The following is a 13,918-nucleotide window of genomic DNA, read 5'->3' as shown; positions in this document are numbered from 1 at the left end:
AGCAAATTCCGGCAAGGCAAAAGTTGCCACAAAGTTATTTCATTAGCTGCAGCCGTGCTGAAAAGGACGATGAGCTGCAGGATGGGCATGGCGATGGGGAGGCTGCTTCTTTAAGGAGCATTTTATTAAACTTCAATGCTTGTTAGCTGGCTTGTTGTTGGCAAGTTGTTTCTCCTTGCTGATATTGTTTCTTGCACCTTTTGCAGTGAAATCAGAGCGTAAGCCATTCGGAGGGGAACTTTTTTAATTTCCTCGCCGTTGTCTCTGCTCATTCACTCAGCTGATATTCCACTCGGCGTATACGCAACGCTCAGCCCGTCAACTCAGCGCAGCTCAAACAGGCAGAAACAGACCGTCTGTCCTTGACAGCCCCATGTGCATTTGCTAAAACGCATTTGGGATGGCCCTCTGCCCGCAAACCGCTAAACAATATGGGGGGGGGGGGAGTAACCAAAATAACTTTTAATTAAGACATTTGCAGGTCCAGAGAACCGACATATTAATTTTCAGCTGCCGCAAACAAAACGAGCCAGATGGACAGCAGCAAAGGCAGCAACAATGAGGCCAAAACTATACGCAAAGTGTGTCAAACTTGCAAACAAATTGAAACTCAAATAAATGTCTGTGCAGTGAGATGTCCGTTCGAGGCGGAGACAAATGGGGCAGCCTTGCTAATTGTTAGTTTTAAATATTGAAAATTTCCCAGATAAACTTGTCTTACCTTCGGCCAGGCGAAGCAATTTGTTGCTGTCTGGCCAATGGGAAAATAAGCAAATAAAACGAAAGAACTGACATTGCAGAAATGAAAAGCCGAAACTTAAGACTACCAGTAAACTTTTGAGTTAATTGATTTTTATTTGGTTTCGTTTTGTATAAATAAGGTATAAAATTGTATATAAAATATATTAAGTACGACTTAACAAGCTGTGCCATACACAAATTAGGAATAGATGTGACGAAGGCCCACAAAATACTTTAAAGTGAGTTTAACAAGTGCCAGCTCAGCCGAAAATTCGATCGCCAGCTGTATAGCAAACACTGCGGCGATTCATGTCCCTGGAATCGTCCTCGTCCTTGTGGCGCAGGAACATCTGGTAGTCCATCAGCTTTTTGGGATCCAAGGGTCCCCAGTCGGAGTGCGGCTTAATTGAATTGCTAATGCGGCCCCTCAGCGATCCTTTTGGCTGTCTGCAGTTGGCATAAAAGGCCCAGTAGAACAGCTGGCCAATTATGAAGCCAGATACGCACCAGCCGAAAACTAAAATTAGACGTTATTGAGGGGTCATCTTTTATGAGGATTAATATGTCCTACCTCTGTAGGCCAAGGGGAACTCCTGGCCATTATAGCTCAGGGGACGCATGGTGAGCAAGCTGTAGACCAGAATGACCACCATCACCAGGGGCGTTACGACGGACCAGCAAAGCCTGTAGTAGTTGGAGGTCTTGATGTTCAGCATGTACTCCGCGTCCTGGCAGAGCCGTTTGGTGCCTTGAATATTAAATATTTAAATATTTTATACGGTACATAAAGTTGTTTTTAACCCTTTACCATAGATCCAGCCCACGGCAATGAGCTCGAAGATGGCCGACACCAGCGAGACGAAGGTCACGCCGTGAAAGTCCATCAGCGTGATGATATGCTGACCGCCGGGAGTTATGTAAACCAGACCCACGAGGAATCCCAGCAACGAAAGGCCGACCACGATGATCCACAGCTTGATGTTCACGAACTGATCCTTGATCACGGTCATGATGCAGCTGACCATGCCCACATTGCTGCCCACGCCCAGCATGAAGAGCATGGCGAAGAAGAGCAGCGAGAAGACCTGCGGCAGCATCTTGAACTTGGCAATGGCGTCCGGATAGGAGATGAAGGCCAGCCCTGGACCGGCCTTCACCACACTGGCGATGTCCTGGGTGCCCGACTCGTGGGCCAGGTTGCCCAGGATGCCAAAGATAATCACGCCCGAGAGCAGCGAGGTGAACGTGTCCAGAGTGGTCACTATGTTGGCATCCCTGTAGACGTTGTGCCCGAATCGATTGTACGAGGAGTACATGATGATCACGCCGAAGCAGACGGCCAGGGAGAAGAACACCTGGGTCACGGCATTGTACCACACCTCCGGCTCCAAAAGCTTTTCCCACTGGGGTGTTAGGAAGTACATGACGCCGTCGTAGGCGCCTGGCAGAGTAAGAGCCCTCACGAGGAGGATAAGCATTACCACGTAGGGAAAGAGGGCCAGGACATAGGACGCCTTGCCCGAGCTCTTCACACCCCGTATAATGATTAGCGTAACCGTGAGCCAGGAAATTCCCAGCATTAAGGCCAGGCTACCACTCGGGTAACCTATGCCCCCCGCCAGCGAGTCCGTCTCGTTCAGCACCACGCGCTGCAGGTAGAGCTGCGTGGAGGAGCTGAAGTTCCTCACCAGCTGACCTTGAAGGGGCTGCCCTCCGGCGGCACTCACGCACCCATCTCCCCACTCCGGGCGGCAGAAGCTCCAGGGCAACTCTGAGGCGAAGGAGTCGAAGAAGTAGCGCAGCGTCAGGGCCATCACCGAGGCGTAGTAAGTAGCCAAAACGCCCAGGGCCAGGAGCTGAGCATAGCCTACACCTAAAAAATTAATTATTGAAAATAATAATTAACTTCATAACAGTCAATAGAGATATTACACCAAAAACTTTGAGAATAAATAAGGGAATAATTCTTGATGTTACCATTTCCCAATTACCCTATGTAAGATAGATAAAATCTTAAATTTCCTTAAGGCCTTACCTCTCATAAGGGGCGCAAAGTCAAAGACCTGGACGATACCACGACTGGAGAACTGGCCCAGCAGCATCTCCATGTAGTAAATCGGCTTTCCCACAACGAACAGCACGATAAGGTAGGGAATCAGGAAGGCGCCTCCTCCGTTTTCCAGGGCCGTGAATGGGAACCGCCACACGTTGCCTAATCCCACGCTCAGGGCGATGCAGGACATGAGGAACTCCAGCGAACTGCCCCAATTGTCCCGGGCCTTCTGATCCTTGGCCAACTCAGACGATTCCAATGCCATGGGCAGCAAGGATGGCTTTAGCAGCGCCTCGCCACTGCTGCCACACTGGAAGAAATAGATACGTATTTAACAAAAATATATTTAATAATAATAAATTAAATTATTAATTTTAAGGTGAATTTTTAGGCAAAGAAATCATATAGTTTTTCATATTTCAGTCGTAATATTGGCTTACCATCTTGTTTATTTTTACCTATATTACCATTCAAGCGACCAATCAAAGTTCTTGTTATAAATAAGTTACATCAGATTTCCTCAAAATAATGTAATGGGATTGTTTATGTTTATTTATGTCAGAGTAAAGCTCATTCACCATTCTTGGGCACCCTGAGAGAATTGCTGGATTGCTGAAATAAGATAAGATGGGCAAAAAATTAGGGACGGGGGCGAAAATTCCCAGACGCTCTTCGAGTTCGAATTCAAATAGGCGCCTGCAGCGCTCCAAATTATTGAAATCTAAAGCGCTGAATTGCAGGACTGCGGCACGAGCCCAGTCGTCTGCCGCACAGGTACAGTAGAACATCTTTAAAAATAACCAATTCTAAACAGTAATTCTTTGCTAATGAAAAGTATGTTTAAACACTTCGACGTTTATTTGGATTTTTAGCCAAAAGATAAATAAAATGTAATCTATAGTTTACAAAAATTAGAACTTGTTGAAGTTTCCCTGTATTACTCTCATTTTTCAAGCTGATGCAATCACATATTACGATTTCACCGAACCGCATATTAATATATATCCAGCGGCAATTGAGGAGGCCAATTGTTGGCCAAGGCACTAACCTCTTAATAAATCCATAAACAAAACAATAGTTATACCTTTTAAGTACTTTTTGACCTGGATGAGATAGACGTGGTTTTGCAGAATGTTATCAATTGGCACCATGGACACAAAATCAAGCTTATTAACTCTTTAACAACGAATATTGAACAACACTTTAAAATAAAACAATCAAGTTCTTGGAAACTTTTTAATTTTCACTGTTTGCGCGAACTAGAATCACAGAAAACCAACACCGTCGATCGAGAACCGTTCCATCAACAATTCCCTTTGGATGGGTGTTTATCTAGGTTTGTTTGCTCCCCGTTTATACGGCTGTCTGCTGCCGTTCCTTGGACCCAAGTTTCTGAAGTAGGTCTGAGAGCGAGGTCCGCCTTTTATAGAGGCTCCTCACTCAAGCCCGGGTTCCGCTCAAGAGAGACTTGCTGCTACTGGAGGCTCTTCATCAGCCGGTCAATTTAGCCGATTGAAGTCCGAAGCGGATTTGGGCGGTCTCCAGTCTTTGATTTGTGCGGGCCGAGTGCTTAATTAAAATTCATTTTTGGCAATGTTTGTTTTAAAGGGAATTTTTATTGGGATATCAGTCATTGGAAACTTACCTACAAGCAGGGTTCAAGGCCGAACGAATAAAAGAGTCTGTCAACTTGGGCATAACTGATTTAAACATACATTTTATAAAACATACATTGTTTTTGTTTTGTTTGTGGAGATTGGACTCCTATGATGTATGGAGATATTCCCTATGCCTATGATATCTGAAGACGAGAAAAGTACCAAAAGATGTTGCCTTCTTTTAGGCACCCATATTATTTGTGATCAGTGTCTTTAAAGCTGACTGCTATAACATAATGTAATGTATCATTCAGCGCTGTGTAGGCCTCCCTATCCTAACGAATATTCAACATTTAAAAAACGTAGACTGATATAAATTTTATCATATAATCCCTATTAATTTATTTACTCTCCTACAGACTAATTATTTAAGGCTTATCAAACGCTTTTAACGGTTTATTTATGCGCATCCGTTGCCGTGTACCTTCCTGGGTTAAATATTAGCAAAACAATTAGATTTATGGAGATAAGAGAACAAACGACGAGCTTTGCTTTTCCTTATCGAAGATCCAGTCGCAATGATAACCTTGCAAGCAATGACGGGCTTCGCGCTATCAATTTGGCACGAATTTCTACAGCACCTGTCGCAAATGGAAGCAGTCAGCGCATCCAAAATATTGTGCCCATAAAGCGATGTAAGGCCCATATTTCTAACCCCACAAATGCCTTTACTGCGACTTACCTTACATAAATGTCTTGTTTAACATATCAACACAACTTATTTTGGAATAGTAAAACTAGTTGAAAAGTCAAAACATTATACAAACCTCTGAAGTACTCCAATCTTAATATTTATTTAGAACAACCTGGTATTTGATTTCTTGTAAGTGCCGGAAAAGGTGTAAAAATCAGTGGAGACTTCTGTGTTATCCCAAATAAGTGGAAAAACAAATAGCCCAAATGTTTACCTGATAAAATTATTTACCTAAAAATGTGGGTTGATGGTCTTTTTTCCATGTGCACCTAATGGGAGTAGGAGTTAGGCAAGTCAATGACCCAAAACCGCAGTGACACCACTCAGTGGTTTTGATCGCCGCAGCGCCCGACTAGGCCTAACCACTTTTTTTTACATAATTCGAAACGTTTTATTTGATGCCACACACACGCTTCAATTGGAGATCTTGTCGCCGGCAAATGTCGCGGATTTCCGCTAATTGTTCGTGTCAACAAAACATCAGTAATATCGCAAACTAATGCAAACACAACCCTCGAAATATGAGAAGCCGCATCTGAACAATCCAGCTGGCACATAGAGCAGAAGGCGGGAGTGCAAAACCCGACTGTCATTCTTAGAGAATATTTTAGCATCTTGATGAGTCCGAAACGAGATGGAAAGTTTGTCCTAAACGGTAGTCAAAACAAAAACAAACACTCGCGAGCTACAGTTTAGTATCTTTCTTATGTGTGTATCTTATTGCCGCTTCAAGGCATCTGTATAATTTGACTTGGAATATGTTCGTTGTCTGGCAAGAAACTGGTACCCTTCCATCAGTTAATAGATTCTAACTGCCAGCTTAAATATTAACAAATCTGGGGAGGTGAGATACCGGAGGTGTTACTACATAGAAATACTTGTTCCTAGTATTTCATATTGTTATATCTCTTTTGCATATGCAATTATCTGCCTTTTGAACAATGCCCTTACCTTGGCGGAAATTATAGACCCAATTTGCAGTAGAACGCCTATTCATTGCCAGACTCATGTGATCGATAAATGATTATTAAAATTTCACTGGCAATTATTTATAATCACTCGACTAATTCGCCTTTTCAAGAGCCTCAGACTGCCGAGATTTGATAACCGGGCGCGCACACCCCAAATGTGATAAGGTGAAGAGCTGGGCAAATAAACCCAAGAACCAACACTCGAAATCAAGTGGAATTTCCCAGCATATGCGGTCAGTGTAGGCTAGGATTTCATTCGTCCCCCGGAAAACCACTCGAGAATCACTGTGCATATTACTATATCCACGAATGCCTATGCTCTTAAACCTGTCGCCGCCCGGTAAACTAGTTTCATGTGTGCTCACTGCTCCCTGTGGCCTGAAATTCAGGTGAGCTACCGGTCTGCCAAATGCCCAGCAGGTAAAAAGGGGGTTTGTAGAGGAATCTGCAGGCAGCTGCGGCAGGGCCAGATCAAATATATATATTATAAAGTGCCTGCCCAAGAACCAGGAACCGTGCTAATGCTAATTAATAATTAACATAATTACACACAGATTGCTATGTCGTCAGATAAAATGCATTGCGAATGAGCTGAGGCAGGGCAGAAAAAACACCTAATATCAACATCAATATTTATAGATGGATTTGAGTGCAGAGAAAGAAAAGCCAACCGTTTTACATGATTATTTAATAAGGGTAATTAATAATGCAAGATAAAGTATAAAAAATACTCAATTTAAATGATATATGTTTGAAAAAAAGTACTCAGAATGTAGATTTGTAGTGGGTATTACAATAACATTTATAAAAGTTAAGATAGTATACAAGTTCTATAGGTATCCTATAAATATTTTGATGTATCTTAGAAGTCTGTTAAAGGTAGATTTCAAAATTTTCAAATTTTTCAAAAGTCAAAGAACCATATAGCACATTATATCTCTTGGAAATATTTCGCACTGGTAACTTTCCGAAACACAACTTATCTTTTCTCTCTGTGTGGCCTGCTCCTAAGACAAAGAAAGGAAAGGCCCGACCGGACCCGATAAGACGGCGATCGGAGAGGAAATGGGGGTGCGAGAGGCCCGATGGAGAGTAGTTTTGGGATGCGAGAGAGCCGGGTCTATGGGTGGTGCTGCTCGCCGTGCCGTCACATATGCTGTATAAATTGGTGCGTCCAGAGGCCCAGCACTCAGTCGCCGAGCGAACCAGAGCAGACCAAGATCATCCCGAGCAGCCGACCCAAGGCGTTTGCAGGCCAAAAATAAACCAAAGTCAGCGAAGACAACGGCGCACGCAAAAAGATTCTGCAAAAAATAGAACATAAATTTTCCATTTTCATCGTATCGATCGTCGGGGAAGGGACTTGAAGCTGCGTGGTTTTCGGAAAAATTGTCAGGCCACCACTTCTTTCATGTCTTGGCAAAGTCTTCGCAGCGTTCAGGCCAACGGAGTAAACAGCTGCCGCCGCGTTCGACAGGCGGCCATGTCAGCACTTTAACTAGAAAGCAAAAAAATACAAACGAAAATCACAAATCCGTCGACCGTCGAGGGGACAGCAGAAATATCCGAAAAATTAACAACCCGCCGGAGTGCAAGTGACTCAAGACAGGGACGGAGTGCGGAGCAACTTTCCGCAGCAAACAAAAACAGGAGGAGTGAGCTACTGGGGTGCAAAAATTGATTTCGTTAGCCTTTTGCCAGCACCAACTGCATGGGTAAAGTTATGAGAGTGAATTCGTTACCGCCGCCCGCCCACAACTGCCACGCCCACGCCCGCTCCAAGCGACAACAGCAGCAGCAGCTGAAATTGAAGAAAATCGAAATCTATTTTATGTTCAACAACTTGTGCAAGAGAAAAACTTTAACGGAGTACAATTTATTGACACTAAAACAATACCGCGACAGTGAGTGAATTACGCAGCCCAACACAGTGACAGTGATCGTTAAAGTTTCCGTCAACATAAATCTGCAAAAACAAAATATAAAATTAGTCATATCTAGCAAAAACCCCAAAAATTAGAATCGCAACAGAATAGAATATTTCCAGAGAGCGGGGGCTGCCAGCAGATCAAGGATTACCAGAAATAGAGGTGAGCTGGAGCTATAAATAAGTCGATCCGATCTCTATGTTTAAGTTTTCCCCGACTTTTATGGTGCTATTTACATTTGGGGGTTCACCAGAACGGAGACTCCCATAGCTTGTAAATAACGCATAAAAACTCTGTCATAAAATTTAACTATGTCCCAGAACAGAAAAACCTAAGAACTCGAACATAATTTACAACCATGAAAAGGGGGCTTTAACCTCTACATATTTTACTTAAACTAACTTCAAAATAAGTTTAAAAATAATTCATGGCCTTGACGAAAAATCTCAAATTACAAAGGATTGCCATAAATATTTTAATTCAAACGCCTCTTCAAGCTTTCAGTAACAAATAGGCTCTTTACACGGACTTGGAGATTTAGCGGGAATGATTAGTTGGCTAAACACCAAGCACTTAGTTGGGTAGACTTAATATTTAAATGCCGCCTTTGTTCCCTGATATTTACAAATAAATCTCCTGTGAATTTCCTCCCGCAATTAAGGGAGCCGTAATAAACTAATAACAGGGCTCATGCAGGCGCACAATAAGATCAATTACGCCTCGATTGGCGGTTAAATAAACTGCCTATGTGATGAGGCCCACATGCATAGCGACAGTATGCCGGTTCACACCCCCACAATAAAGTAATATGCATTTTAAGCAGCATTTTAATCATGTTAATTACAAAACCGTTTAATCACTACGAGGCCAGCAACGAAAACAGCCGCAACAATGGAATGCATTCGATTATCCATGCGAAGACGTGTGAATTCAGCACTTTGATAGTTTTGCCAACGGCCAGCAGATATCAGAATGTAAATTATTTCCTCAAATCCCCAGGTTGACCTTGACCCCTCTTCTGGGCGGGTGATTCACTCACACCCGCGAAGAGTTGTCAACTGCGGAATGCTTATCAAGTGACTTCCTAATCGTAACAGGCAATTAATGCCAGCGGCGACTTAATTAACTTCCAAAGCGAATATTTTTGTGGCTTTTTGTTTATTTAAACATTTATTGACCTAGTCTGCGGCGCTTTAATTACGAGCCGCTGCCTCTCCGCAGAATATTTCATACATATTCAGCGCAGAAATCGTCGGTCATCTAACCCGCGGCTATGGTGGGTAGTTTGGATTTGGCTTTGGGATTCCAGGAGAAAGAGAGTAGTTTTGGGGATTTCTACAGCAGTATCTACAGTGCCCACTTGACCCGCAACTTGTCTCAATTACCACGGATACTGGTGAACGACACTCGAGCAGGCGGCGTACAAATTAGATGTTTTGTATTTTAAATTTATTCGAGCTTTTATTATGATTTTATTAGTCTTGTTGTCGGCGCTCACGTATGGAGCAGATAGGTTTTGGTCAATGGCTCAAAGACAGCGCTCGCCACCAGACTTTTTGATAGAGATAGAGACCCATAGTGACTCGGAGATTCTCAGACCCAGACTCAGTTGCGATTTGGACACGCGACGTTTTGGTTGTAGGAAAGTTTTGGTGTCGCGTTACCGCCGAAAGCCGTTTACAGATCGCCCCCGAAGATACAATTGAACCCAATATAAACCGCTGATCCGTCAATTTGCAAAAGTGTTCGCTTGCAATAGCCCGAAAATGTGGCTGGTCGTTAAGTTCAAGCAAAAGAGAAACTGAGTGAAACGAAAACTAGTGTTTAATATTTGCACAGTGTGATACTAGCTAAATACGAGTCGAAGAGATTGATTTATAGTTACAAAGAGTGATATTAGCAGCTAAGAAAGAAAAGTAAGTTTCCAAAATGCTTGGGTGTATTTCCATTGGAACATAAAATTTGATGTCTTTTACAATCTACAGAGGCATTTCAAATCAGAATCATGTGTTTCATTTTAAAATAAATATTTCATTTTTATTTAAGTTTTTATTACCCCAATTTCGGGCAGGTTTGTGAACTCATTTTGGGGTTTACGACCGGCTTCTATTTAAATTTCTGTGTCCAGATAAGCCTTCCACCATAATTTACCCCTAGCATTTGAGCTTAAAAAAGGGAAGGTTTACTAAATACAAGATTCCATGGAATCACGAGTTTTACTTCCCAATAACAATGGATTATTATTACTTGGATCAGCTATGATTATATTTTCACTCCCAAACCACGATTGCATTACAATCTTTCGCAGAAACTCTCTATTATTTTGGGTTTTCCGATTACGGGTAGGCTTGTGAACTCATTTTGGGGCATTCGATCGGCTTCGACTTCAGTTTCGCTGCCCAGATAAGCCCTCGAATCTCAATTGACTCTCGTTTGCCTTTCGCAGTGATTGAATTTGTTTGTAAACAAATAGCGGCCGTTCAGGGTTCGCACTCTATAGGCAGTGACACAAATTGCGATACCCACAGCAATTGAATTGAAATTGAAATCCACTATTTGTTATATGTTGCCTATATTTCGCCACTGCACCGTGGCTGCGCAGCTCAATTAATCGTAGATCTTTGACGCTTCTTCGACGTGCCGCACCAGATGTTTCTAGTTTGAGCGGTTCAATGTCTCTGGGCCCTCGGATCTGGGTTCTGGGTTCTGGCTTCTGGGTGGGATGAGAAACAGCACGACCGCCGTTTGGCAATTAAAGATTGCGAGAGGGAAATAAAGCCCAGATGTGACCTAATAGATTTGCTGAGCTCGGGTGCAGCAGATGAACGTTTTGGGAAGGTCGGCAATATCTGAAGTTAAATGCCGAATTTAGATCCATTGGAATAATATGTGGAATACTGAAATGATGTATTACCAAATGCTGTACACTATTTATCTCTATATATATTTTATCATAAAACAAAATATATTGAAATTTGTTGTACTATTATAATATAATACAAAACTATCTTAACAAATCCTTTTACTGACTTTCCCCCCTTAGCATTATTAACCCCGGTTCAAAATGGTTGGAGTTACTGCCGACGCCTCACAGGCGGATCAGCTGTCCTCCGCGAAGAACCCGATGATCAAGTACATGCTTAAAACCCGGGAGAACCATGCTCGAGAACAGGATCGGGACTACTCGCACGTCTTCCGGCGGAAGACCAGGTTCGAGATGTTCCGTCTGTCCGCCATTGCGATGGCCATTGAGTTTGCCTATGCGGCGGAGACTAGTTTCGTTACCCCGATCCTGCTACAGATCGGTGTGGATCATAAGCACATGTCCATGACCTGGGGACTGTCGCCCCTGATTGGATTCTTCATGTCCCCGCTGCTGGGAAGTATTAGCGATCGCTGCCATCTTCGTTGGGGTCGCCGACGTCCAATTATTACGATTTTATCCTTTGGCATCATGTGCGGCCTGATCCTGGTGCCCTATGGCAAGGACCTGGGTCTTCTCCTTGGCGATTCTGCTTATACCTATTCAGAACCTGCCCTGAACTTCACCTCTTCTGCGGCAGGATCAGTGGCTGCTTTGGTTTCGGGTGAGAGCTCAACAGGACCCTCTGCTTCCAACTACAAATTCGCGGTGATCCTTACCATATTGGGCATGGTGCTACTCGATTTCGACGCGGACACCTGCCAGACACCTGCCCGCACCTACTTGCTGGATATGTGTGTTCCAGAGGAGCAGCCAAAGGCGATGACCATGTTTGCACTGTTCGCAGGATTCGGTGGAACCATAGGTTATGGCATCGGAGGAGTGGACTGGGCGACCACGCACATCGGCAGCTTCATGGGCGGAAACATACCCACTGTGTTTACCCTGGTTACCATAATATTCGCGGTGTGCTACGTGATCACGGTGACCACGTTCCGAGAGATTCCACTGCCTTTGATCGAGCAGGATGAGCTGCTGAGACCCCTGTCCGAGCAGGCCATCAAGAAGGAGTTGAAAAAGAAGAACAATACCATATACTACATCCAGGAGACCACCCAGCTGGAACTCCAAATGGCCAACGATGACCCGAAGAGGGAGGAGGCTTTGCAGGGCAGCTACCAAAATGGATACTCCCCCGCCCTGGAAAAGCAGAACAAGGCCCTGGATGTGGAGACCCAGTCGGACTACGATGCCCCCGTCTCCCTAAAAGCCTATCTGAAGAGCATCTTCATCATGCCCTACTCGATGCGCATGCTGGCCCTGACCAATCTGTTCTGCTGGATGGGCCACGTCACCTACTGCCTTTACTTCACGGACTTTGTGGGCGAGGCAGTCTTCCACGGGGATCCCACAGCTGCTCCCGACACGGAGGCCGCCTTGAACTACGAGGCCGGAGTGAGATTCGGATGCTGGGGCATGTCCATATACGCCTTTTCCTGCTCCGTCTACTCGCTGTCCGTGACCAAGCTGATGAAGTGGTTCGGGTAAGTGCTTAAAAAATGGGTATTATTTAAGTAATATTTTAAGTCCCTTTTCTGATTATAAAATCTCAGTCATAAGAGCTGCATTTAATGTCTTATCAACATGAATAAATGCTGATAACTTTGTAAGATAGGCTAAAAATATACTTCAGTCATGATGATTTCCTACGGAAAAGTAGGGAACGATGCTAGCCTCGTCTACTTAATATCATAATTTATTACCATGATTTCTCAAATAGTTGTCTTATGTTGATAATCAGTTGGAGGGTCTAAAAATACACTTTGATTACTTTTGCATTATCATCATGATTCATTACAGACTAGTGAATATTAATAAACTTTTCCCCGTCCTATTTTAGCACCAAGGCTGTCTACATCAGTGGCATGGTCTACTATGGCGTTGGGATGCTGGTGCTGGGCTTGTGGCCCACTAAATGGGGTGTCCTGGTGTTCAGCACGTCTGCGGGTATACTCTATGGAACCATCTTCACGGTGCCTTTCATACTGGTGGCTAGATATCATGCCAAAAATTGTGTAAGTAAAACAAAACTGATTGTCGTATCAGTTGAACAGTATCTGTTCACTTTTTTCGTCTTACAGTTCTGCATTAAAAATGGCGAGACTGTGCCGCTGAAGCAGCCCCGAGGTCTGGGCACCGATGTGGCCATCATAAGCAGCATGGTGTTCATAGCCCAGTTGACTGTCTCCTTGTCCGTGGGTCCACTCGTGTCCTGGATGAACACCACCTGCGCCGTGCTGTATGCCTCGACGTTCCTGTCCTTTCTGGCGGCCATAGCTGCCATGTTTGTGTTATACGTCTAGGCATAGGAATTTATGGAGGTAGCTCTCCGAACCCATATTTTACATGAATTTTACGTAGCTGGCCGAGTGTCTTTGCCTACTTTCTGGCAGTATCTGCGACTGCACTCACAATGTTGTGGCATACTTTAAGGATGATGCGTATAGTGTGCTTGTATTCATTTAAAACATTTATTTTTTTGTAAACTGCATGAGAATTAAATATATGAATTTTAAGTGTACTTCTTATCACTTCTGACTCCCAGTTGACCCAAGAAAAATCATTTCTTTGAGCAAGACAATGAGCTGAAGGGCGGATATTAGTTTTTACGCTCGTGCGTGGCATTCAAATGCAACTTTTAATTTCCTCAAGTGCAATTTTTTCCCAGCTGCTGCCAATTTCCTCAGCAGCTGCACATGCCACTGCCCTCCCTCGGGCTCCTTGGGCGTTCTTGTAAGTGTCAGAGACACATTTCCGTTGTCGCCAGGGTGATAAATAGCATTTAATAATTTTCCGTGCGCACAGTTCAGGTTCCACGAAGAATAAAGCAATTAAATTCGCTTTTCTCTGAGCACATTTCGTATTCTGAGGAGGTGAGGAAAAAGGCTAC

At 43.8% G+C, this 13,918-nt stretch overlaps 2 protein-coding genes across 3 annotated transcripts; one reads left to right on the top strand and one right to left on the bottom strand.

Annotated features, from left to right (window-relative positions):
• Positions 1–835: 835 nt before the first annotated feature.
• LOC108031288 (sodium-dependent nutrient amino acid transporter 1) lies at positions 836–4,180 on the bottom strand. The gene is made up of 6 exons (XM_017104534.3): positions 3,879–4,180; positions 3,235–3,406; positions 2,777–3,104; positions 1,550–2,614; positions 1,313–1,489; positions 836–1,258 (listed from the first exon to the last, which is right to left on the bottom strand). Exons 2-6 carry the CDS (start codon positions 3,235–3,237, stop codon positions 1,002–1,004), a joined length of 1,830 nt encoding a protein of 609 aa, XP_016960023.2. The 5' UTR covers positions 3,238–3,406; positions 3,879–4,180; the 3' UTR covers positions 836–1,001.
• Positions 4,181–7,320: 3,140 nt separating this feature from the next.
• On the top strand, positions 7,321–13,549 carry LOC108031085 (proton-associated sugar transporter A). 2 transcript variants are annotated; one of them, XM_017104294.3, is made up of 4 exons: positions 7,321–8,207; positions 11,089–12,512; positions 12,869–13,043; positions 13,110–13,549. In XM_017104294.3, exons 2-4 carry the CDS (start codon positions 11,110–11,112, stop codon positions 13,329–13,331), a joined length of 1,800 nt encoding a protein of 599 aa, XP_016959783.1. In that variant the 5' UTR covers positions 7,321–8,207; positions 11,089–11,109; the 3' UTR covers positions 13,332–13,549. The 2 variants fall into 2 exon arrangements, with proteins under 2 accessions (XP_016959783.1, XP_043950917.1); XM_044094982.2 differs by lacking the exon at positions 7,321–8,207 and adding an exon at positions 9,643–9,961.
• Positions 13,550–13,918: the final 369 nt, after the last annotated feature.

Source organism: Drosophila biarmipes, chromosome 3L, assembly GCF_025231255.1.
Source record: "Drosophila biarmipes strain raj3 chromosome 3L, RU_DBia_V1.1, whole genome shotgun sequence".
Lineage (NCBI taxonomy): Eukaryota > Metazoa > Arthropoda > Insecta > Diptera > Drosophilidae > Drosophila > Drosophila biarmipes.
Note: the sequence above shows the minus strand (reverse complement) of the source record. Positions and strands in the feature narration are given on the sequence as shown.